The 24561-nt window shown below is 54.0% G+C and overlaps 1 protein-coding gene across 36 annotated transcripts in view; it reads right to left on the bottom strand.

Moving 5' to 3' along the window:
• The window catches only part of DNM1 (dynamin 1), a 41964-nt gene that overhangs the window by 5197 nt on the left and 12206 nt on the right, over nt 1-24561 (bottom strand). For 16 of the 36 annotated variants that reach the window (XR_011533648.1, XR_011533641.1, XR_011533643.1 and 13 more), the window contains exons 2-19: nt 23502-23575; nt 23034-23183; nt 22459-22662; nt 22101-22199; nt 21845-22005; nt 20330-20472; nt 20061-20196; nt 19807-19874; nt 18543-18681; nt 11401-11487; nt 9004-9074; nt 8794-8845; nt 8577-8588; nt 6800-6913; nt 2855-2964; nt 2018-2129; nt 1560-1571; nt 1029-1199 (exon numbers count right to left, since the gene is read on the bottom strand). Coding sequence is in view for 23 of the 36 variants with exons in the window: in XM_070596721.1 (XP_070452822.1) it covers nt 1029-1199; nt 1560-1571; nt 2018-2129; nt 2855-2964; nt 6800-6913; nt 8577-8588; nt 8794-8845; nt 9004-9074; nt 11401-11487; nt 18543-18681; nt 19807-19874; nt 20061-20196; nt 20330-20472; nt 21845-22005; nt 22101-22199; nt 22459-22662; nt 23034-23183; nt 23502-23575 (1915 nt within the window). In the remaining 13 variants the exon portion in view is untranslated. Of the gene's footprint in view, nt 1-1028; nt 1200-1559; nt 1572-2017; nt 2130-2854; nt 2965-6799; nt 6914-8576; nt 8589-8793; nt 8846-9003; nt 9075-11400; nt 11488-16766; nt 16906-18542; nt 18682-19806; nt 19875-20060; nt 20197-20329; nt 20473-21844; nt 22006-22100; nt 22200-22458; nt 22663-23033; nt 23184-23501; nt 23576-24561 lie in introns of all 36 variants that reach the window. The other 20 variants (XR_011533649.1, XR_011533650.1, XM_070596714.1 and 17 more) reach the window with 6 other exon arrangements.

Genomic DNA, 24561 nt, shown 5'->3' with positions numbered 1-24561 from the left:
CTGAAACGCTCTGCCTGCCCCGCGGGACCCTGTTAGGACTGTGTGATGGACTGGGAGCTCTGGGACAGGACTCTGCCACCACTTAAACTCAGAGATTCCGCCCCCCCTCCCCTCACCCCCGCTTTCCCCCTTGCCCTTTTCTCAGATGGTCCAGAGAAGAAAAGGGAGCTGTCCAAGGTCATAGATCTGAGATGACACCTGCTGACTCAGCTTTTTTCAGCCTCAGTTTCCCCATCTGTAAAATGGGGTAGTTACTCTTTCCAAGGACATGCATGCTCCATTGGACCAAAATAAGGAAGACGACAGTTTAAAATTTTCTGAACCCTTGAGCAATACGTGTAAATGTGTGCCTGGATGGGGTGAAATGTGAGTCTCTGTGTATAGAGGGTGAGTTAATGTTCTCTTTAAAATCCCCACATGGTACCTGGCCAGGCTCTGAGACATTCATGGAGAGATGCTGAGGTTTTTCCTGCCACAGGCCTGTGTCTCGTTTCTTTGTTATTCAAATATATGTTAGGTTCCTACTCCCTGCCATGCACTGTGTTGCTATGCACTTTATATTCATCTAATCCTCAACTCTATTATTATCCATATTTTACATATAAGGAAACATGTTCAGAGAGGGCAGTTCCTTTGCTCAAAGTCACACAGGGAATTTGTGGCAGAGCCAAAATTCAAACACAGTTCTAATTCTCTGGGGGCCATGCTTTTTCACTAAGCCTCAGGTGGTAGCCGTTCTGTGAGGTGTGTATTTCAAAATGTGGTCTAGGAGTTCTCAAAAGATGCAGATCCTTAGCCCCTTCTGTAAAACATGTAAGCATATTTGGAACAACTTAGGTGTATGAATCTTCAAAATAATATATGCAGCTCACATTATATTCCTATTGGACAGTTCTGGTGCAGACCCATGCCTCCCTCCTTAGAACTGGTCTCACAGGGCTGGCCTGCACCTCCCCCAGGGCAACCTGGCTACCCGCCTCCCTGGTCCCACAAGATCACCCGCCCCCCCCAAGTGGTGGTGCACCCACGTTGTTGATCATGAGGTGCATGATAGTCTTAGGCATGAGATCTCGCACAGTCTTGTTGACAATGGCCATGTATGAGTCCACCAGGTTCCGGATGGTCTCCACCTGCCGCTCCAGCTGTGGGTCCATGGAGTGCATGAAGTTGTCTGAGCCATTCTCCTCGGTCTCGCTGGCCTGCCATCAAGAACAGAGGACATCAGGGTGGCTGGGCCCTTGAAGCCAGATTCCAGGCATCCCCAGGGTCTCAGCCCCTCCAGGAGTGCCTGGCATACTGAGGCACAGAGGGAAGCAACTGGCCTGAACACAGAGATACCCAGCTCCCCCATATGCTCTGGGTCTTTGGGCTCTGCCCATCTCAGTGCCTCCTTCAGCCTTATCTCAGCTCTGACACTAGTGCCTAGAATTTGTCTCAGTTTACTAGTGCATGAATTAGGAAAGGAAATCTCCTAGGTCCCTTCCTGATTCCAAAGACGTGGCCAGAGCTGATGCCAGGCTGGAGACGCCTGGCAGAAGGCAAGGGAGGGGAGTACTCACTTTCTCCTTGTCCTGGGAGGCCCACACCAAAGCCATAGGGGTCACCACACCAGCATTGCCACCACGCCGCCACCAGTGAGCACAGCGAAGCAGACACACACAGAGAGGAAAAGGGGAGGGACTGAGTGAGCCCAGAGCACTGTACCCCAACTGTAAGGCAACTCTAGATGTTGCCACAGTGAAAGAGGGGAGAAAAGAGACAGGAATCACAAGAAACTGCCATCGTATGAAGGGGATGCAGGAAATGCTAATTGTGGCAGAGAAGGGGACACATCAAACTCCCACTAAACCTCCACTTAACTCTGATCCCCCCCGAGGGCAGGTAGCAAAGGTTCCCTGCTATTTCTGAGCCCAATAAGGGCTGGGAAGCCTGGCATGCCTCAGCATCACTGAGGATGATGTACCCCAAGTCCCCCATTACAAGCAGCTTGCCCTCTCCTCCCTGCCCCACCACTCACCCCAACACGCTCGGGGTACACGCCAGCCCTTAGGAAGGAGGCCTTCCAGCTATCCACCTCCTCCTGTGTCTCACAGGCCAGTTCCAGCTGCCGATAATCCTTGTAGACATTCCTGCAAGATGGGGCAGGTGGTGAGGGGAGACGGGGCAAAGCCTATCTTCCTTGGTGGTTAACGGCATGCATGTACTGGGGTCATCATGCCTGCGGTCCAGTCCTGGCTTTCTCATTTTCCAGCTAGGTGACCCTGGGCAAGTCCCTTCTTCTCTCCAAGCCTCAGTTTCCTCATCTGGAAGATGGGTTAATAATCATAATTCCTGCCTCCTAGGGTCATTGTGACTGTTCAGTGAAATGAGCAGTCAAATGCTCTATTGGAAAGGGACTGCGCCCTCATAAAAGGGGCATCCATGACAGTACATCCCCTGGCTTGGCTCTCAGCCCCCCTTGGCTCCCTCCCTGGCTCTCCAGGGATTCCCCTGATGAACGCTCATCCCTGAGTAGGAGAAAGCCTGCTAGACTCAGCCCTGGGTTGGCAGGTGAGAGGCCTGATTCTGCACTGGCCCCACTGGACACTGAGCAACATGAGAAGGGGCCCAGGCATGACTGGGGCTCTTCTTTGTCCCCAGTGCCTGGCAGAGTGTCTTACGCACAGCAGGCACTAACCAAGTGCCTGTGGAAGGACAGGAGGCGAGGAGAGAGGAAGGAAGAGAGAGAAGGAGGGAGGGAGGGAGGGGAGGGGACCTTGACATGAAGTCTAGCACAGAGGAGAAACTCCGTGGGGGTGGTTTGGGGCTTGCAGGGTCTGGGGCCCCACAGCCCTGGTCGGGGGCAGGCAGGCACCTCTGTTCCGTGTTAAAGAGGGCAAAAATATGCTTGCTCGACATGAAGCCCTTCTCCACGTCCCGCAGCTTCAGGTTGTCCACAGACAGCATGTATTTCTTCTCTTTCTCCTGTGGGTAGAGATGGGAGCGATCGGCATTCTCCTCTACCACGCCTTACTCCCTAAGAGTCTTCCATGCTGGGGGGGCGCCTGGAGCTGTGGATCCCCAGAGTGGCCCTGGGCTCTGGGCACCAGCCCCCTTGTACCACACAGGTGCTGTCTCATGAAAGCCTGGCCATGGAGCCCTGGGGCTGCCGGGCACCCATTGCTCCCATTGGCGTTTAAGCCATTCCCACCACCTCTGCATACATGCCAGAGCCCAAGAGCCGAGGGTGGCAAGGCTGAGGGTGGCTCCCACGACCCATCCCAAGCAAGCCCTGGACACCAGCCAGGCCAGCCCGCACTGGAGCCTCTCTCGCCGGGGCCTGGCCGCCAGGGCCTGCCTTGGATAAGCCTCTGACTTCATTTCCTGACTGTAGAGACAGGGAAGGGGGGCCACCAGCACCGGAGGCTTCAAAGGGCTGGCTCAGCCCATTCCCCCCAGCCGCCCATGTGTTAGCAATCAGGCGCGCAGCACAAGCCTGGAGATGGTGAGTCTGTGTGTGCAACATGCGTGTGGTTGTGTGTTTGTACAAACACATGCAAGCCTGAGCCCATATCCTATCAGCCTTGTGTGTGCGCCCATGTGTCTGTGTTGTACATGTATGTGTGTATGCACATGTGTGCCTGAGGAGGTACTCAGCATGGCCGTGTGTCCATGTGAGCACATTTGTATGTCAATGCGGGTGTGTGTACACTTTTGTAGATGTGTGTGGCAATTGTAAATGTCTATGTGTTTGCATGAATGTTCCAGTGGGACACGTACTATGGGTACATGCTTACATGCATACAGTTTGTGTAATAGGCCGAATATGTTTGATTTATCTGTAGTCATCTGGGAGGAGATTTGTGTATCTGTGGATGAGCATGTGGGTGCCAGGCCCACATGCAAACGTGTGTATGCCTGGTGTGGGCCAATGTGTCTGTAGGCTGCTGTGTCCAAGGGGAGGGCCTCAGGGATCTGCAGAGGATGGGGCTCTGGCAGGAGGGGAGGGTTTCTGCTGCCTGTACCCCACTCGCCCCCCCAACACCACGGGACCCAGGCGGGGGGCAGAGGGGGAGCTGTCTGTGTGAGTCTTGGGGACTCAGGGCTTGGACATGAGCTTTGCCTAGGATCTCAGATGGGGGGCTGGGTTTAGGCGGACCCTGCTCCTCCGTCTTGGCGTCATCCTGCCCACCTCCCTCTGCCCCCCACACTCGCCTGGCCCATCCAGCCACATAAAGCCCTCTTTATGCCAGGCGGGTGGCCGAGAGCCCCAGAGGGTGGCTGGGGGAGGAGAGGAGGAAGTTGCACACGCGGCCAGGGAACATCTGGAAGCATTCGAGGGAGGCCCCGCCACCACCCGCCCTGCGCTCTGGGGTTGGACACTAGGTAGGAGCGGCCTCCTCCCCACCCCTCCCTTCCTGCTGGCCGGCCCCCTCCTCAGGCCCCTCCTTCCCAGCCACAGCTCCCGCTCACCCCTGCCACGTCAAAAGAGGCAGAAGGGGAGTCGGGAGCAGAGAGGGGACCACGGCTGGCTGGGCTGGGGCTGAGGGGACATGGGCTGGGGCAGGGGGCCTTGGATCTCCAGGAGATGGGGCTGAAGCTCCCACCCGATGGACAGACACTGCTGCCTGGATGGACCAGAGGACACCTCCACTCCGTCTACCCAGTGTTTAGACTATCTGTTCAGGACTCCCAAATTGTACAGTAGTCTGCACATTGGTTAGGCTGGGCTGGGTTAGACCCTCGGCGCCGCCGCTGGAGAGCTGGACCGACCCCCGCCCGCCATCCCAGAACCGGAGCCTGGAGCAGGGGCAGGGAGCTTGGGGGGCACAGGGTGGGCTGGGAGGAGGCGCAGAAAGATGGGGGTGCCACCCTGCTGTGGGACGGGGTGGGGGGCGCTGATGGGTGGTGGAGGGAGACTGAGAAGATGGGGGGGGTCAATGAGGGCTGGGGATGTGGGTGGCCGCCTGTCTGCCCAGAGGGCCACCCAGGTCCCAAAGACCAGAGGGCTGGCAGCCGGGTGGAGAAGGGGGACACATTAGCCTCCCCACAGCCTGCCCACTTCCATGGCCCCAGCTGTTCTAGTGAAAAAATCCACTGGCACCCAACACACACACACAACCTCACCTTGATACCCACTCCCCAAATCAGGCACATACACTCTCACACCCAAACTTTAAATCACACATCCATGCCCCAAGCACACACGCACATTGCAAGTGCAAGCACATGTGCACACACATGCACACACCCTCACAATGGAACACCGGCCCTCTCCCATCCTTACATCCCAAATGCATACATATTCTCCAATATTCCACAGGCATACCCTCCCTCCCCAAGCCCACTGGCCACACACATACACCTACACTTACACACCGAGCATGGGCACATATGCCTGAGTCACACCACAGGTACACACGGTCTGCCCCCAAAGGCACAGGCAGACCCCCATATACCACACACACCTAGATGCCTACAGCCGAAACAGTCTCTTACAGAGCACCCGCCCACAGCAGCCACAAGTCTCCCCCCCAACCTCCCAGCACTCACTGTCCACCCCACCCCACCCCCACAGACACGCAGCACTCACTTCCACACACCACTAAACTCGAATGTACACACAAAGCTCAAAAAAGACCCCCCACGCAGGTACGAGGACAGGGGGCCCCTCTCAGATACACTCCCCCCTCCCCCCCACTGTAGCCAGTGTAGCGCCCTCAGCCCCAGGTCACGCTGTCCCCTGACCCTGTGTAAGAGCCCCAACACAGGAGCAGCAGGAGTTGTGGGGCAGCAGTCGGCACCCCCAGCCCACAGGGGCTGTCTAGGGCGCCTGCCTGGGAGATAGAGCAGGAAGCGACCCCCCCACCCGCGCGCCACGCCACCTCACACTCCATCCCTTCCAGGGGCCCCGTGCTCTGGGAGAGGCCAGGGTTGGGGTAATGAGGTCCAGATGGCTTGGCGCCCCCGCCAGTGACGACAGAGGGCCCCCGCCCAAGGTGGGGAGGAGGGGGCCTGCCCTGGGCGACTTGGAGGGGGCAGGGATCAAGGAGAGGGCTTGGAGACCAAAATCGCAGGCGCCCACCCCGTGCCCCGCACCCCTGTTCAAAGTGCCCTCTCCTCCAACAGCCCCGCCAGGAAGAAGAGGGTCCCTTCCCCCACTTCATGGCCAGCTGGAGTTCATTACCACAAGCCCCCCCCCCCCAGCCCTCCCCATTCTCTCTGGTCACCTCTGGAATCCAGATGTGGAAGCCAAATAGACTCATTCTTAAAGGAGACCAGCAGCAGGGGAGGGAGGTGGCGGGGGTCTGTGTGCCCCATTGGGCAGGGCGGGGTTTGGTGTAGTGCCTCTGCAGGGCCCCATCGCTCCTTGTCCCTAAGCCTGGAGGCACCCTGGGCAACTCCCTTGGACCTCCAGGGTCTGGTGGACTGGGGTGTAGGGGTTAACAGGGTGTCTGGCAGCTGGACTCATGTGTGTCATGAGCCTGTGGGGGCCACGGAGGAGGCGGCACGCCCTGGAGCAGGAAAACAGGAAGGCTGCAGGGCTGGTGGGGTCAGAGAGGGACACCCAGCACCCCTGCCCACTCTCTCCAGGGCGCTTAGCCCCAACCTCCCCAGCCCTGCCAAGCCACCTTCTCTGCCCAACCTGGATGAGCACCCAGGACCGCCTGCCTCTACATCCCACCTCCACCTGAGGGTCTTTGATGGGATTTCTTTAAACCCCTGTTGGGTGGTCCAGTCCACTCCAAGGCCATGGTAGGGTCTGAACCTAACTCTGGCCGCTAACCAAACCCTTGATGACCAGTGGCCCTCTACTTACCTCATCATCCTTGTACCAGGACAGATTCTCAGCGGTCAGCACAAACCAATACTCCTTGGAGCCCCCCTTCATGATGCCAATATTGTTGATGGTCAGCCAGCCCTTCCGGATGACCTGGAGGGCGAGGGTCAGGAGGTCAGTGGCCAGGGGCCAGGCTTCCCCGTGGAGGATGGGGAGACAGAAAGAGGCACTCAAAAACCCACCCAGCTCTTGGAGGCCTGGCTGGTCAGAGAGGGTGGGGGCCAGACCCGCCGTGATTTGAACCAAAGGGAACAGAGTGGAAGACAGAGGAAGGCAGAGGTCAGCTCAGGATATAGAGCCTTCTGACAGAGCCGTCTGAGTAAGTAACTGGTGGCCTTGGTAGGGGATGAGCTCCCCATCACTGAAGGTGTGCAGAGTTTAGGTGGCCAGTTGGGCAAGACAACTCTGAGTGTCTGTTCAGCTTAAGATATAATTTATTCTAAGACTTCTTTCTGACCTCAGGGACTTTTCACAGGCTGCTGTTGCCTCTGCCTGGAAAGCACTTCCCCTCCTGTCTGCCTGGCAAATTCCTACTCACCCTCTGGGCTCCGAAGTCATATTCTCAGGCAGGGCCCCCTGACCCCCAGTTTAAGTCAGGACCCCCATTATAATATTTTATCGCTCCCTTAACTCTTCTTCTAAGACAATGACTGGGATTTCAAATTACCTTGTGTGTGGGTGTGCATGATTATCTGTTGATGTCAGCCTGACTTGCTAAATTGTGAACTTCCTCTCACTGGTATGTCCCAGAACCTTGTGGAGTGCTTGGCAGACAGTAAGTGATTGATAAATATTTGTGGCATGAATACATGGAATGCTATGATAGCAGGGTTCTAAGAGTCTGATCCCAGACCTGGACTGAGTGGGGTGGTAGGGAGAAAGGGCTGGGGGAGGGCACTGAGCTCAAACTGCCCGAGCCCTTTCTTCCCAGGGGAAGCTCAGAGTAACAGGCAAAGGTCTCCTTTCACAGCAGAAAGCAGCTGTCCCCAGGACTGTCCTGAGCTATCACCACAGACGAGGGTCTGTGGGTTCTATTTCAAGGGCAGGGCCACTGCACAGACCCTGGTGGTGGGCCAGACTAAGAGGATGAGCGAGAAGCTTCTGCTCCCTCCCTTAGCCATGACTTCCCTGGCTTCTCCTCTGAGCATCCACAGAAGACCAAGGAGCCTGGGGCTGACAGGAAAGCCCCCTTGGGCCAGGCCTGCTTCTAAGGCCCTCAAGGCCCTCCTGGAGCCTCCTTAATCCTCGCTGGCTTCCCCAAGAACCTCATGGAGAACCCAAGCAACAGACCTCGCCATCCTGCTTGCTGGCCTGACTTGCAAGAAGCACTTGACCCTTGACATTTCATTAATCTCTTTACTCAACTTTCTGGTACGATGGCCTCAGCTTAAAAACATGTCTGTCTCTCATTCCTCCCTCCCTCCCTCCCTCCCTCCCTCCAACATATATTTAAGGAGCACCCACTTAGTGCCAGGCCCCTGCCAGGCATTTTCACCCACCCCCAGCCACATGGTCTACCTCTGTAGATGTACCTGATGTAGATACTCAGCTCATGCGCACTGATGGACAGGTTGATGGGACTCTGTGTATGGCTAGTCCTTGCCTCTGGCTTGACAGCATGTGTGGACACCCATGTGCTAGTGTAGGCAAGCAGCTCAAGCCAAAGGTGCCCTCTTGCCCACTGCATATCCCCACTACAAATGGGCCCCCTCCTCCCCTCACTACACAAGCCAAGAGCCCCACTCCTGGTACTCACCAGAATCTCATCCTGCAAAGAGGTAACCATAGCAACCACGAGAAGCATTGGGAGAGAGGAGAGAGGGTTACTGAGGCAGAGTGGGAGGCTTGTGGCTGGCAGTTGACAGGCTCCCTGGCCCCTGTGGGACCCCTCCTCTCAGGGGAGGGGGCTCTCAGAGCTTGGCGTCCATCCGGCACCCTCCATCCCTCGGGCTGGGGCACTTGGGCTCACTCACCTGGTTCCCTGAAGCCTTCTTCTTGTTCATCTGGTTGCTCCTTTGCTGAGCACTAATGGAGAGAGAGGAGAGTCTCAGAACTTCTCTCAAAAGGCCCAGCTCCACTGCCACTGCTCAATGGGCACCAGACCCAGAGGGTTAACCCAGGGCACCCCCACCACCACACACAGTCACACAAGGTGTCACCTTCTCAGCCCAGGGAGCACTCACTTGGCAAAGCCTATGAAGTCCTCATGGTTGGTATTCATGTAAGCCAGTTCAATATCGATGAGGAGCATGACCTTCAAGGATACACAGGTCAGCAGGCAAGTAGAAAAGATACCACAAAGTTTTAAAATGCATGAAAACTGGGAGAAACTTGCAGCACAAATAGAATCCATAATCAATCAATCAATCAATCAATCACTCCATAATAAATAAAGAGTTCCTACAAATCAATAAATGAAAGACAAGAAAAACAAATCAAAATGGTCAAAGAATGTGAATGGGTAATTCATAAAAGAAATGCATACAGCCAATAAGGATATGTAAAAATGTTCACCCTCACTAATAAAGAAACGTAAGCTAAAACAATGAGGTCTTTTTTAAACCTATCAATCTAATAATAAATACTGATAATGACCAGTGTGGGCACAACCGTGGGAAGATGGATTCTCTCATATACTATGGGTGGAAGTGTAAAATAGTATCACCTTTTTGGAGGGCAATTTGGCAATATTTAACAACATTAAAATGTACATATTCACTTCCAAAACTACATCTCACCAATAAACTCAGCACGTGAGCAAAGACACACGTACCAGCGTGCTCAGTGTGATGTGGTTTATAATAGAGAAAAATTGGAGACAAGCTAATGGCCATCAGAAGGTGAAATAGATTATGGTACCCTCCAAACAATAAAGCACTCTACAGCTGTTCAAAAGGATGAGGACAATTTCTAGGTCCTGCATGGGGAGATCCTCTTTGCAAATGATTAAGAGTGAAGGGATTCATAATTGAGTCGTGATAATGAACACTGCTGAGTTCAGACCCAGGGCCTGCTGCTTCCCGTGAGCCTGGGGCCTGTGCTTACTAAGCATCAGGTTCCACAAATGAAGTGTTTCTGCCTCAGAGGAGTGAGGGAGACACAGTGAGGTGAGGTGGGTCATGCGTCTGACATGTAAGAGGTGCTTGACAGATGTTAGCTACAATTATCTTTAGAGAAAAAAAGGCATGACACACAGCAGGACTGTGGTTTTTTTAAGATTAAGATGGAATCTGGAATCTGTGTGTGCCTAGAAAAAATGCCCAGAAGGGGACACACCAAACTATTAATAATGGTTATTTTGTGGGAAAGACTAGGGGCAGAGAAGAGTGAATGGAGTCACACTTACTTGTAATTTAATCACTTCTATACTGATTGAATATTTTGTTGAGTATTTATCACTTTTGTAATTAAAAAAGAGACCCATAAGGATTTAAAAACACAACATCAACAACAAAAATGTGAGCAGTTGGGGACAGTGCCATTGTGGAAAACAGATGTGTGAGCATAGAGGCTGGGAAATGGGAGCCAGAGGTGGGCATAGACGGAAGGATGACAGAGAGATGGACAAGGATAGAGGACTAGACCGTGAGGTTCATGAGGGCCACGCCAGGGGCCTGTCCTCTCTGCTCCTCCCAGCTCAGAGACAGCATTCGGTGATATGTTTGTGATCAAATGAATGAATATTTGATAACTGACTACATAAAAGGAAGCAGCGTGGCTATGAGAGGTATGAGGTGACCCAGAGAAACAGCAAATAGATGGACAGATAGGCCCAAAGAGGGACGACCACAGGAGAGACTGCCAGAAAGCTGAGAAGCAGATAGTGGGAATGCAAAATAGTGCAGTTGCTGTGGAAAACAGTATGGTGGGTCCTCATAAAATTGAACACAGAATTACCATATGATCTAGCAAATCCATTTCTGGGTATAGACCCAAAAGAATTGAAAGCAGGGTCTCCAAGAGATATTTGTACATCCATGTTCACAGCAGCATTATTCACAGTAGCAAAAAGGCGGAAACAACCCAAATGGATGAACAAAATGTGGCATATACATACAATGGAATATTATTCAGCCCTAAAGAAGAAAAAAATTTTGACACATGCCACAACATGGATGAACCTTGAGAATACTATGCTAAGTGAAATAAGCTAGTCACAAAAGGACAAATGCTGTCTGCTTCCACTTATATCAGGTACCTAGGGTTGTCAAATTTATAGAAACAGAAAGAAGAACGGTGGTTTCTGGGGGCTGAGGGGAGGGAGAAATGGGGAGGTAGTGTTTACTGGGGACAGAGTTTCATTTTGGGAAGATGAAAAGTTCTAGAGATGGATGGTGGTGATGGTTGTACGACAATGTAAATATACTTAACGACATTGAGCCGTACACTTAAAAATGGTTAAAATAGGAAATTTTATGTTATATATTTTTTCCCACAATAAAAAAGAGAGAGAAAAGTAGAGACTTACTATGAGGAGGGAAGGTATGAAGGAGGTGGAGACAGAGGGACAAGGGAGGAAGGAAGAGAGCCCTGGGACAGGATGGAAGGCCAGGGAAGAAGGTGCCGTGTGGTGGGCTCACCTGCTCCTTGGTGCGACCCTCACGCTCCCGGATGTGGGTGGTCACGATGCGCTCCATCTCCTCCCGCAGACGCGGGTATTGCTGGAGCTGGGGAGGGGCAGGAGGGGAGAGAGCCACGTACACAGGGGGCACGGGCAGGGAGCACCCAAACCCCACCAGAGTCCAGGGATCTAGGGGCGTGGGGTGGGAGGCACACACAGAATGCCCGAGAGGGGGACGAGAGACCCGGGGTCCCAGGAAGCTGATGGCACCAAGCCAGGGCCACACTTCTCCTCCAAGTGTGGGTTCCAAATGGCAATTCAAGGGTCTTCCTGGTTCCAAGCCCTCTTCACTGGCCTACCTGGGCAACTTCGAGGGGGCGGGCAGTTCCCATGGGCGGAAACGCCATTGGAATCCGCCTGCTCCTCGGCCGCCATCTTGGTGGCAGCCATCTTGGAAACCGACATTCTATTGTGGCCTTTGTTTGGGAGACCGTTAGCTCCCACGGCTTTCACCGACCCTCAGGGCTACCCCTTTGCCTTGTCAAAGGCTTGGAGGGACAGTCAGATGGGGAATCCGACAGGGAACAGCCTCGAGATTCCTATCCAGGAAGAATCTGGGGAGGGCAGGGCCCAAGGTGCCAGTTGGCCTCCTGAGTCAGGCTGGGGACAGTCAATGCTCCTTGTCAGAGCTAGGGGACGGGGCAGGAGAAAACTAGCAATCACACAAACGACATGCAGGAGCCACAGGCACGGGCATGCGAGGGCATAGGGGGGCATGCGGAGTGGGGGTGCCAGCAGCATGAGCAGTACCCTGCGGGGGCCGGGCTGAGCCACGGGCCCTCTTGGTAGAATCCACCCGGTTTTGCCTCCCTTTGCATGCCCCAGCCTGGCACCATCATCCCCAGCCATGTCTGCCTGGCTCCGAGTTGGCCAGCCAACCTGTCTCTACGCCAATCCTTTGGGGTAGGAGTTCAGTAGCACCCATTTCCCCCAGTTTTTATCAACTGAGGCTGAAGGGAAAGTTGCTCCAAACCCTTCCCCCTCTGCCTGTGAACTCTGTCCTCAGCTCAGCTGGCTCTGGACAAAGCCCAGGTTGACTCATTCTCCTTTAAGACTCTGTTGGATGTCATCTCCTCCAGAAAGCCTGCCCTGACCACCCTGAGAGCTGGGTTGGGGGGCTCCCTGTGCCCCACCCCTTCCTTCATTAGACTGGATTGTAATTGCCCTAAAGGCAGTAGCAGGGCCCACCCAACACTGGTGTTCAAAGAGGGCATGTTGAAGAAATGAGAGAATGAATGAAGGATGAATGTCTTTGCCCTCCTTGCCAGGGTGAGTGGACACCAGCTGCTCTGCCCTCTGGCTCATGAACGAGCAACTCCTTGGGGAGGAGGACTTGCTGAGCTGCTGATGTTGGGAGCCCACCCACAGAGACCTCCAGTCCTGCTGGCCCACTCTCCCCACTCTGTGGCCACGTGGGGCCCAGGTAGGGCAAAGCTAGAACCACTCCTTGTCCCTCTTCCCATGCCTGGGTCAGGCCCTCAGGTGAATGTCCTATGTGGGAAGAGAGCTGGAGGTTAGCATGCCTGAGTCACAGGTAGTGAATCTGAGGGCAAGATGGAGGCCAAGGAGGTGGGAAAGGGGGTCATCGGGAGAGGCAGGAGAATGGGGAAGAAAGCAGTGCCCTGGATGCCAGCCCAGGAGAGGCAGACATGAAAGATGCCACATCTCCCCCCTCCCCTCGACCATCCATGGCTGTGCCAAGGGTGTGGACTGATGTGGCCAAGTGCAGGGGACCTGGGAGAGAGGCAGCCTGAGACCAGGGGCTTAACAAAAACGCTGGCCCATGAGGCTCAAGGAGCCTCCTTCTCAAAGTCTCCAAGTTAGGACAGAGATTTGGAACTGAGTCACCACCACCAGAAGGCCTCCTCTGAGGTGGTCCCAAGTGCTCCCTCCCAGAGGGACTGGTGGGGGAGAGGTGGGCAAGGAGGGAGGAGGAGGGAGAAATTTGCCAAAGAGCATGACCAGTTCTCCCACTAACCGCCTGGATGTTCCATTTGTCAGGTTTTCCACGTGTCACACATGACAGGGCAGCCTCAGCCCCTTTGAGAAGGTCTGTTCTCTTTGAGCATCTTTTTCCATTCTGGCTGCCTCTGAGCATTTCCAAGACTTTTAGCCAGTTTTTAAAATGGAACTTTTCTCTCTTGGTCTTTGGCTGAGTTTAGTCCAGGTCAGCCCGGAGCCCACCGATTAGTGGCCAGGGACACAGCCCCTGGAGCCTCATGGCTCTGAGTTCAGAGTCGGCTCCTCCCCTGCTGACTCTCCTCAGAAAAGTGACTGGACCTCTCTGAGCCTCAGTTTCTCCATGTGTAAAATGGGGTAGTAATGACACCTCCCCTCTGAAGGTTGTTGAGAGCATTGAGCAGCACATTCTATGCCCAACATTAAACTCTAGAATTCATCTAGTAATGAAAACTCTAATCCCAGCAGGGCTGGGAATAATTAGAGCTGACTATTTATCGAACTTCTGGCAGGAGTGGCTTGCTAAGCTTAGAACACTTGGGGAGAAAAAAAAAAAAGACAGAGATGGGTGAATTTTTCCATATTAAAAAAAATAATTACCATCCACTAAATAAAAGACAAAAATTGTTAAAAAATAAGTTTAAAGCTTTCCTTTTCCTTTTTAAAGTTTTTGTTGCTCATTTTTTCTGTTCACGAAAATCATACAGACTCACTGTAAATTTGAACATGACTAAAATTTGTGAAGTAGAAATGGGAAGATTCCTATATTCCTTGCTCTCTCTTGAAATAATGATTAGCAATTTGGTGGATATGCCTTTGGAAATTTATCATGCATATATATAAGTTTTTCCCCCAAATACTATACATTCTTTCCTGAAACCTGCTTTTTCGTTCACACTACATTGTGGAGGGACGTATGAATGGAAATAAATATGCCTTGCCCTTTAAACAGCTATAGTCTTCCATTTCTGTGTAATAGTTCATATGATCAGTCCACTCTTGGTGGACATCTTGGTTGTTTCCAAAATTTTACCATTTACAATAATTACTGCTTTCCTTTTGGAATGTAATTCAGCAAAGTGTTGCACGGTGTTTCAATGTTTATATCTAGGAATCAGTGTTCTAGGAATCTATCCTATGGAAATAATCCTAGAGAAAGAAAAATAAAGTTCTTTATACACAAAGATGTTCATTGCCAGGTTATTTATAATATTGAAAAACTAGAGACAACTTAAATGTTCACCAATAGGAAAGTGGTTAAGTAAACCGGGATAAATCTAATCAACAGAATATTATGCAATCATTAAAAATGCTTATGCAGACCATGTAATAATACTCAAAAAAATGGATATTATTAAGAGAAAACCCTAATACATTCTAATGCTAATACATTCACAGCGTACCTAACAAAATTAACAAACCTATGCATCGAAAAAAAAGATTTGGAGGAATATAAATTGGTGAAAACTTTTTGGAAGGCAACATTGCAGAAGGTACCAAAATTGTCAATGCTCATCACCATTGATCTGGCAGTTCTAGATATAGAAATTTGCCCGAAAGAAACAACAGGATGAGTACTACAAATACATCTATACGGATATTCGCTGTAGCACAGTCTGTAAAGGAAAAAAAATTTGAAACAACCTAAATGTCTGTCAATAGGATATTGAATATATAAATGATGTCGCATTTCTACAGTGGAGTACGGTTCAGCAGTTCAAGCTCGTGGTCCTTATGTAGCTACATACAAGGATTCTACTGCACACTGCTTGGTAAGGAAGGAGAGTGCATGGTCAGTGTGTGTAGAATGATCCGATTTCGGTTAAAACCAGTGTATGTTTATAATGAGTTAGGAAGGGTGTGCTGCGAGCAAGTCCTTCTTTCTAGGGTTGTGGGCTTATAGGGACTTTTGCTTTCTCTGTGCTGTTTGAATATTTTCATAAAAATCATGTATGATCAAAACAAACCAACACTGATAATTTTGTTCTTAAAAAAAGGAATGTACTTGCGGGAAATGTTCAAAAATCTCAACAGTGGCTCTCTGGCAGGGGAGGGTTGTTGCCTTCTTTTTCCTCTGGTATTTCTCAAATTTTCTTTAATTAAGAATGTATAACTTTTATAATTAAAAAACAAAGTGTAAAAAAAATTTAGTTATAGCTTGTCTTCTTTTGTAGAAGGATTTCAGTCAGCTTAACATGAATTTGGCATTTTTTAAAGTTGAACAAAAGTAAGAGTGCGTTGCTTAGTATTCATGATGCCGTGGGACCGTGACTAAGATGTCACGATAAGTACTATGCAATGGGGAGCCCAGCCCAGGTTTCATTCCACCTGGACAGACACTGAGTGGATGCTGATTTGCTTAATCTATCCCCATTTGGCACAAAAGTGGGCAAAAGGGAGACAAGATTGTGAAAGAGGTGCAGTGATTAATCATGTACGAGCCATGAAAACTGGGACACTTAATTGAAACATGAAGGTAAGGCAGGCGCGATCCCACCTCCCCAGCACAGGGAGTGTTTTCCAGTACAAGTGAGGCTGGGCTCTCCCCACCCCACCCCAGATGCTGGTTCAGCCTGCTGGGCGGGGGCATTTGAACTCTGGAAAGGTGCCCCCTGGCAATTGGTTCTCAGGCAGTCCCCTGGGAAGAAATGCTTCAGCAGCTCTGGCTAAAAATCTTCACAATGCCCAAAAGTGGACAAATAGGAAAAAGGTGTCTAAAAGGTCACAGACGACTCAAAAGAGGCCGACCCTGCCAAACACATAGGGATTACTGCAAAGCAAGTAATCCAATATGCTTTTAGGCAAATGGCTTTGGAGGGACCGGGATAGCTCCCTCGCTCCAGGAGGCCTGATCTCAGGGCTCCTCCCTCAGCCTCCCTAATCTGAACCCCACTTGGCTTTTCTTTTCTGAGACTCGGTTTTGTCATCTGTAAAATGAGGATACTACCACCCACTTCTTAGGGGTGTTGAGAGGATTAAGCCAGACAACAAGGCTCTGTCAGATAACAAGCACTTAGCCCAGGGCTTGGCATTCAGTAGGTGCTCAATCAGCAGCAGCCATCTCTTTATCCTCAGCATCGTCATGTCATTTTTATTGGTGGAAAGGGACAGTGACGATACTTGGGTTGGAACAAAGTCTTCTGGCAGAGACAGGGACCCGAAGGGACTGTGAATGTGAGGAGACCCAGGGTGGTAAGCTGGCGTGAAACCTCAGGCTGAGGAACCACCTGGCCAGCGTGGGCATCTGGGTCCACGTGGGTGGCCGAGAGGCTGCCAGGCCTGCTCAGCAGACGGTTCTGCCCACGGGAGGCCATGGCCATGAGAAAAGGATGGCCAGGCCCAGCCCCGCCCAGGCGGCCGTCATACCTTTTCGCTACACTTTCTGATGGTGGCCGTGAGCTCACTGACTACCATATCCACACACTTGATACTGGGCTCTTTGAGCTTCTGCACCTGCTTTTTCACTGTGGCTTCAAAAGCGAGGTCAGGTGTGAAGAGGCCCGTCCTGCACCCAGGGAGAAGGGGAGGACAGGCGGAGGAGCAGCCACGAGTGAGCGGGCGGGCAGGCAGGCAGAGAGAAGGAGGGGAATGGAAGCCAAGCAGGGCCAGGGTCCAGGGGTGGAGGATGGCACAGCATGGGGGAAGAGAGAGAGACACCGACACAGAGAAAGAAAGAGAGAGAACAGAAGACAATGTGAGCGTGGGACCCGGCCCTCCCTACCGCCACCCGGAGTGGGCACCTCCCAGGTGCTGCCAAGCATCCCCAGGGCTCTGTGGGGATGGATGGGGCGCTTCTGAGGGACCAAGCCCCTGCTCTGTACAAGGCCCCTTACTGAGTTCAGATCCTCTCCCCAGCATTTGGGCCCCCACTCTTCAGCTACACTGAGCCTCTCTCTCTTTTCCAATGACATCTTTGTCACAGCCTTGGGTTCTCCTAAGTGGCTGACCCAGGCCAGGACCCCACCCACAAATTCTGTTCAATTCTAGGTTTCCCAGTACCTCCTGCATTTGCTTCATCCTGACTCCACAGCCCGACACAATGCCCCACCTTCACCAGGGTTGCTGCATCCAGCTGCCCAGGCTGTGCACCGCACAGTTCCAGGGGGCTCCATTTGCATAGACTATGGTGCAGACGATGCCTCCTGGAGATGGAGTTTAGCTGCCTGACCTCCACTCTCCAGCTCCCTGCTCTACTGCCCTTCCCTTTCTCCTCAAGGGGCATCCTTTGCCTCTCCTCCGACGGAGTCTGGAGGAACTCAGCTCGGAAAGACAGAAAGAGAGAGAAGAGGAAAGACAGAAAGGGTGGAGGTGGTGATAGAGAGGGGCCAGGGCAGCAGTGGGGAGAGGAAAGGAAGGGAGGCTGGAAGGTGGACTCTAACGAGCACTGGACTTGGAGTCCAGAGCCTTGGTTTCGAGTAAGAGTTCTGCCACTTCCTGGCCAATATGACCTTAGGCAGGTCACTTGGTCTCCTGAGCCTCAGCCTTCCTCCTTTGAGTGGGTGCCATCCCCCCTGCCTTGCCCGGCCCTCCTTGGGTGGTTTGGCGGGCTCAGATGACACAGCAGATGGAAGAGGGCTCTGTCCCTGGGAGGCCGGGTGTGGATGGAAAGGGAGGGGAAGGCCCTGAGTGAGGGTGGGGTGAGGATGGGGAGGAGGAAGGACAGTGGGGAGTCAGAGGGCCTGCTGGACCTGGATCCTCTGCACCCCTCTGGCTGTCCAGGCCCCCAGAGCAGCACCCAAGAAGGCCCTGTATCTCACCTGTCTCCAGGGCTAAGGTTTCCCCAAGACCGCTCCCTGGAGCCCCTAGACATGACCCCCCTCTGAGAGCAGGGAGGGGGCTCAGGGTCCCCTGAAGGCCTGTTCTCCCTGAGCTGGGGGCGCTCCTGATGGGCTCTCAGGACAAACAGCCACCATCATACCTGTCTTACCAAGGTCTAATCGCTTGGTCCCCTGGGCCTGGGGGCCAGTGGGTGGGTGATGCCCCCTCAGAGCGTCCCCGTCTCCTGGTCTGTGGTGGCCTGCCTCCCCCACCCCGCTGAGGTCTGTACATGCTACCGAGGAGGCAGTGGGGACGTGGGGAAGGAGTGCCTGGCAGCAGTGCAGGATGGGGCAGAGGCGGGGGCTGGCCGGGCCGCCGGGTTACCTTCTTGGTGCACTGTCTAACGGTGCTGATTAGCTCCGAGATAACCATGTCCACACACTTGAGACACGGTTCTCGGATCTTCTTCACCTGCTTTTTCACAATGGTCTCAAAGGCCATGTCTGGGGTAAAGAGCCCCGTTCTGAACGCCCGGAGCGGGAGAAGGGCACAGTGTCACAGGCCAGTTCCTGCCGGGTGTGCCAGGCCAGGGCCCCACCCTGACCCCCTGAGCTCGGCCCTCGGGGTCCTCCCACTACCCCTCTCTGGGCTTCAGTGTCCCCATCTGTAAAATGGGCGGGAGGGATTCTAATGAAGAACTTTCAATCGATACTCCTTGGGGCAACACAAGGTCTGCTTATAACTGTCATATATGTCCTGTTTCCTCTTAAGGTTCTGTTCACATAAATGGTTCTATGGCCAGAAATGGTTTGAAAACTGCCGGATTCGGTTCTCTTTAGGAGCCTTTCTGGGAAAAAGTATTTTATTTTAAGAGCAGGAGAGAGTTTTTCCTGTGCCTTAGCCAATGCAGTTATCAGTCTGTAAATTCCATGCCAAACCTTGGAATCGAACCTGCATGAAAGCAGGGACATTTTGGTCTCGCTCACTGCCTGGCACATACTAGGTGCTTTAGATTTCCTTGTTGAGTGAATGCAGTATAGCTCTAGGGCCTTGAAGGGCGGGCTAAGCTTTTAAGGAGCCGTCTATTTCCCAGTCCCCCTCCCTGCTCCACAGGCCTTGAGCTTGGCTAGAGGGACATGGGGTGGAATGGGGTCCACTTGGGGCCATTGGGACTATGGGAGGGTCGGGTGGTTGAGAGTCCCCGGCCCACCATAAAAGGACACAGACCAAGACCCAGATGACCCACCCCAGGCCCAACCCAGTGGTTTGGGCAGCTTTGCACAGCTACCTGGATAGGACTTGGGGAGTGGGCTCACCCCAAGGGTGGGTGGGGGCCCAAGCCCAGAGGGTACTTCCCCAGACATCTGTGTCCTGGGCTCTGCTCGGCTGGTCCCACCTCTAGACCCCGCTCTCAGGGCAGCAAAGGAGGGCAGCAGGTTGCAGGGCCGGGGATGGCCCAGGCCTCCCATCCATCTCCCCCTGCAGGAGCCTGTCTGAGCTGGGGGCCAGAAAGTTGGGGTTTGAGGGGACTGGGGACTAGGGCTCCTGGTCCTTCCTGAGGGAAGCTCACTTCATCACGCCCTATGCCTCTGCATTAGACCCTCCTGCCTTCCGGGGTCCAGCCCCCCTCCCTGGCCCCAATACGTGCCTAATGCCATGGATATTCTTGATGGCATAGCTGATCTCCTTTCGGAGTTCCTTCTCGTCAAACTCCATCTGTGTAGGAGAGAGAGACGGCTGGTCAGGGTCTGTCCTGCTGCCTAGGAGGTCAAGACAGGGTCTGCCCCACTCCCAGGGCTGGGCACTAGGGCCTCTAGTGGGCTCAGCCACGGTACCTGTGAGAGAGTCCTGAGGGGGTGGGCGCTAGCCCTGAGCCCTCCTGCCCCTGGGAGCCTGTCTTACCTTGACCAGCTCAAAGGGGAAGCGCTCATGGAAGATCCGGTTGATACGGGCTCCCCCTGACAGCTCATAAGTGTCGATCTGGTCCCCTGAGCCCTCAATGCGCTTCTCAAAGTCCACGGCAAACTGCTGGACCATCCTGGAGGGAGAACGGTGTGGCCTGAGGGAGCGGCAGCAGCCCAGTGGGGGCAGCCCTGGGAGAGCCCTGTGTGGAGAGGCTGGGGGGAGGGGCAGCTCAGTGATGGGAAGTCAGGAGTCGCCGAGGGCCTCACTGAAGCAGAGCCTTGGTCTTGCGAGCTGGGTCATCAGGACGGAAGTTCTTGTATTCCTCCACCTCCTTCTCAATGGACAGCAGCTGGCTCTGCAGCTTGTTCCGGAGCCCAGGCAGTGTGTCCCGGATGTGGTTCGTCAGTTGCTGGTGGGGGGGGGGGCGAGGAAAGAGTTAAGTTCAAGGTCACAAACCCAGATGCTCACAGGGCCAGGCAAGGACCAGGATGCCAGGGGCCCTGTGGACACAATGAGGTGGAGAGCTAGAGAGGGCAGACACAGCCATGCCCTCTGCTGCCCCGTCCAAGAGAACGAAAGCTGCCTGAGGGCAGGGCCTGGCACACAGTAGGTGCTCACAGAGGTGTATTAATTTAATTAATGAATGAATAACTCAATTTTCAATAGAAGCCAGAAATTCAGATTTTTATATGAAATCACCTGATTTTTGACTAATTTTTTTTTATGAGGAAGATTAGCCCTCAGTTAGCATCTGCTGCCAATCCTCCTCTTTTTGCTGGAGAAGACTGGCCCTGAGCTAACATCTGTGCCCATCTTCCTCTACTTTATATGTGGGACGCCTGCCACAGCATGGCTTGCCAAGTGGTGCCACGTCCACATCCGGGATCCGAACCGGCGAACCCCAGGCCGCCGAAGCGGAACGTGCACACTTAACCACTGGGCCACCAGGCCAGCCCCTAATTTAATATTTTTAGACATCATGAGAGCCAAACCAAATGAATAAATGGGGCAGGGATTGCTAGAGGGCCGCTCCTTTGTGCCCCTGGGTTTAAGGCCTCCCTTAAGGTAATTCTCAGGTTCTGGGCTCACTCTGGCTAGGACCCTACACACAGTCTCTCCTTGAACCTGCACCATGGTCTTATGAAACAGGGTCTTATCACCATTTTGCAGATGCAGAAATACAGGCTCAGAGAGCTGGAGAGAGTGTCTCAGTGGACGAGTGACAAAGCTGGGATTGGAACCCAGGTCTGCGGCCTCCAGAGTCCCCAATACTCCTCTATGCAACACTGCATTCTCCACTGCCTCCCGCCCATCCTTATGCACACACACACACACACACGCACACATGCATACACTTCAGTTCTGGAAGCCCCATTGCAGATGGAGAAACATCATAGGGAAGCCCCTGGGATCACCTGTTCCCGTCTCCAGATCAGCCTCTCCTCATTCAGGAGGATCAAGGTCTTCAGCCCAGGACACTCCAATCCTGGTCCCCAAACCCAAGCCCTTGTCAGTGCCCCCTCCACACGAGGTCTTGGTCTTCTCTCCATCCTGAGGGGTTATAGGGCTCCACTCCCAGCCCCAGACAGGGAAAGGTCAGCAAAGCTCTGTTGCTACCTCCCCATGGGACTGTGGGCAAGCTCTTTTGCTTTCCTGGGTCTCAGTTTGTTCATCTGCATAACAGAGATGCTAAACTCTGCTGGTTGGTCTCATAAAACACACTTAAATGATCCTGTTCTCATGCTGGTTTGCCCAGGCCTCATCCCAGCCTGAGCCCCTACCTGGTTGAGGACCTTCTGCAGGTAGGGTGTGCCCATGCGGTCAGCCAAGTGGCGGTAGGATGGGTGGGAGAGGAAGAACTTGCGTTCAGCGGCCAAGGCAGCCGTGATGTCCTTCTTGCCATCGATGTCCTTCTGGCTCCGGTTCACCACCCCGATGTAGCCTGTGGACGGGTTCAAGGTTGGGGTAACCAGCCTTGCAGGGGGTGAGGGGGAAGAGGATGGGCAGTGGAGAGGGTCAGGAGAGTGACCTGCCTACCTCTGCGCAGGGGGAGCAGCTTGTTCTCCAGCACGTCACGGGCATCTGTGCCCTCGTCCATCAGGTCCAGCTTGGTGATGACCCCAATAGTGCGCTGCCCTGGGGGGCGGCAGGAGAGGTTTGTCTACATCTGCACTTGCCCTCACACAAGGGACCCCAATGCACTCCCAGCCTGCTCCCTCCACCTCCCTGCCCACTCCCTCCCTCCCCCACCCCTCATCCGTTCTCCACAGAGTGGCCAAAATGTCTTTTAAAGGCATAAGTCTGATCTCACCACTACTCGCTTAGGCCTTCCAGTGGCTCCCCTTCCACTGAGAACAGACCTGCAGGAGGCCTTGTGCTGCCGGTGGGAACCTACCCTGGGAGTCCACCTCCTTGGCGATCTTCAGAGCATCTGAGTTGGCCAGGTCAGAGTTGGCCGGGGACACGGCCAGGATGAGGCAGTTCTCCTTGGTGACGAACTGCATAAGCATGTCCCGGATCTGGAACTCGATGTCGGGAGGTTGGTCTCCCACCGGCACCTTGGTCATTCCAGGCAGGTCCACCAGAGTCAGGTTCAGCACTGGACAGGGCGGCGAGAGGGCGGGCTCAAGGCGAGGGGCGTGGCCGTGGGCGGGCGGATTAAGAAACAGGGCCGGGCTTAGAGAGGGTCGGCTTGGGGGCGTGGCCGTGGGTGGACCGCGTCAGGGAAAAGCGCTGGGCTAAAGCGGGCGGCCCGTTGGAGGCGTGGCCAGAGGTGGGCGGGGTCATGGCAGGGTGGGGCTTAGGGTAGGATGCACAGAGGTGGGTTCGCTGTGGGGGCGGAGTCTGCAGGAGGCGCGGAGCCTGCGTAACGAGGCACCTGCAAGGAGGCGGGGCCAAGGAAAAATGGTCCCAAGGGGCGGGGCTAAGCGGCGAAGCCCAGAGGCCGGGGGCGGGGCCAGGTGTCCTCACCGTGGGGCGAGTAGACGCGGAGGTTGATGGGCACCGGCGAGATGCCCTTGTTGGTGCCGGTGACCCGATCGGTCTCAGCCTCGATCTCCAGGCGCACCTCCTCGAAGTCGGTGAATTTCTTCCCTTTGCAGTGCAGGAACTCGGCATATTCTGCCCCGGAGGCGGAGTCGGGGTGGGGGTGGGATGAGGGGGCGAAGTTAGGGGTAATTATTACAGCCAGGAGCCCACCATTTTCCACTGGGAATAGACCTTCACACACACACCCCCCAAACGCTGCCTTTTCTCTCCTCCCTCCCCACGGCAACACCATGTCTCCGTTATGCATTTTTATTCCCACTGTCCAGATGGGGAATGGAGGACCAAGGTCATACAGCAAGCAAGTTCAGCGGCTAGGCTGGACCTCTCCTTGGGGATGGGGTGGGGAGCTGGTGAGGCCAGGTCGGGCTGCTGGTGGACGACACCACGTACCTGTGGTAGCATTGACCAACTGCAGGACCAGGGGGCGTCGGGTGACAATGCCAGATCCTCGGGGCAGGAAGTCCCTGCAATGAGTTGGTCATGGGTGCTCCAAAGCTCCCCACAGTGCCCCACCACACCTTAGCCCAAGGGCATCAGGTTGCTAAGGGGAGATAGCAGCTGAGAAAGGTGGAAAAGACTTCCCCCAAATTCCCCGGGTCACAGAATTTCTGCATTTGAGGTGCCAGGAGACAAAACCAACAAGCCCGAGACCTCTCTCAGGTATGCTCTGTGTTGGTTCTGAGCCAACAGGAAGTCCCTGCCCCAACCCAGCCACTGCCATTCAGCCCAGGAGAAACTGAGGCATGGGGTGCCCCACATGCCCAAGTGTCCAGTGGCCACAGGGTGGATCCCAAGGAAATGGAGCTGCACCTCCTCCCCTCCCTTCCGCTGTGCGGAAGGGCAGCGTCTCACTTCCCCTTCCCAGGCCCCATCTGGCTGGCATTGAGGATGAGGGGTTTGGGGGGAAGGAGAAGGCAAGGATAAGAACTCAAGCTTAAGCGCCTACTGCATGCCAGGCTCTTTGCGGGCAATAGCTCCTGGGCTCCACATAATAGACTCGTGAGGTAGGTGCTGTTATTATCCCTTTTTACAGATGAGGAAACTGAGGCTCAGGGGTGTACAGGTTGCGCAGCCAGTAGCTAGCAGAGCAGACCCTGGATCTAGAACTGTTTGACTCTGCGGTGAAAGCTCCCAGCCCCTCAGCGCCCTGCAGTCCTTTGAAGCACTGAACTGAGGGGTCCCAAGGTCACCCCCTGCCTGATGTCTGTACCTGAGACAGCAGCTCGTGCCAATGGCAACCTCAGCAGTCCTTTTGGCTAACTCTTGCAAGTGCCGATTCTCTGTCTTGTCAGCTCTTCCCATCTCCCCACCCACTACGGCCCCAGCCAGGCTGGCACAAGAATGAGGGTGGAGGCCTCTTCAGGGACCAAGCTGGCGGAATCTGCAGTCATGGGACCCCCAGGACCCAGGAGAGGGGGAGCTGGCTGGAGCCAGAGGGACCATAGAATCC

This window comes from Equus przewalskii, chromosome 26 (assembly GCF_037783145.1).
Source record: "Equus przewalskii isolate Varuska chromosome 26, EquPr2, whole genome shotgun sequence".
NCBI classification, from domain to species: domain Eukaryota; kingdom Metazoa; phylum Chordata; class Mammalia; order Perissodactyla; family Equidae; genus Equus; species Equus przewalskii.
Note: the sequence above shows the minus strand (reverse complement) of the source record. Positions and strands in the feature narration are given on the sequence as shown.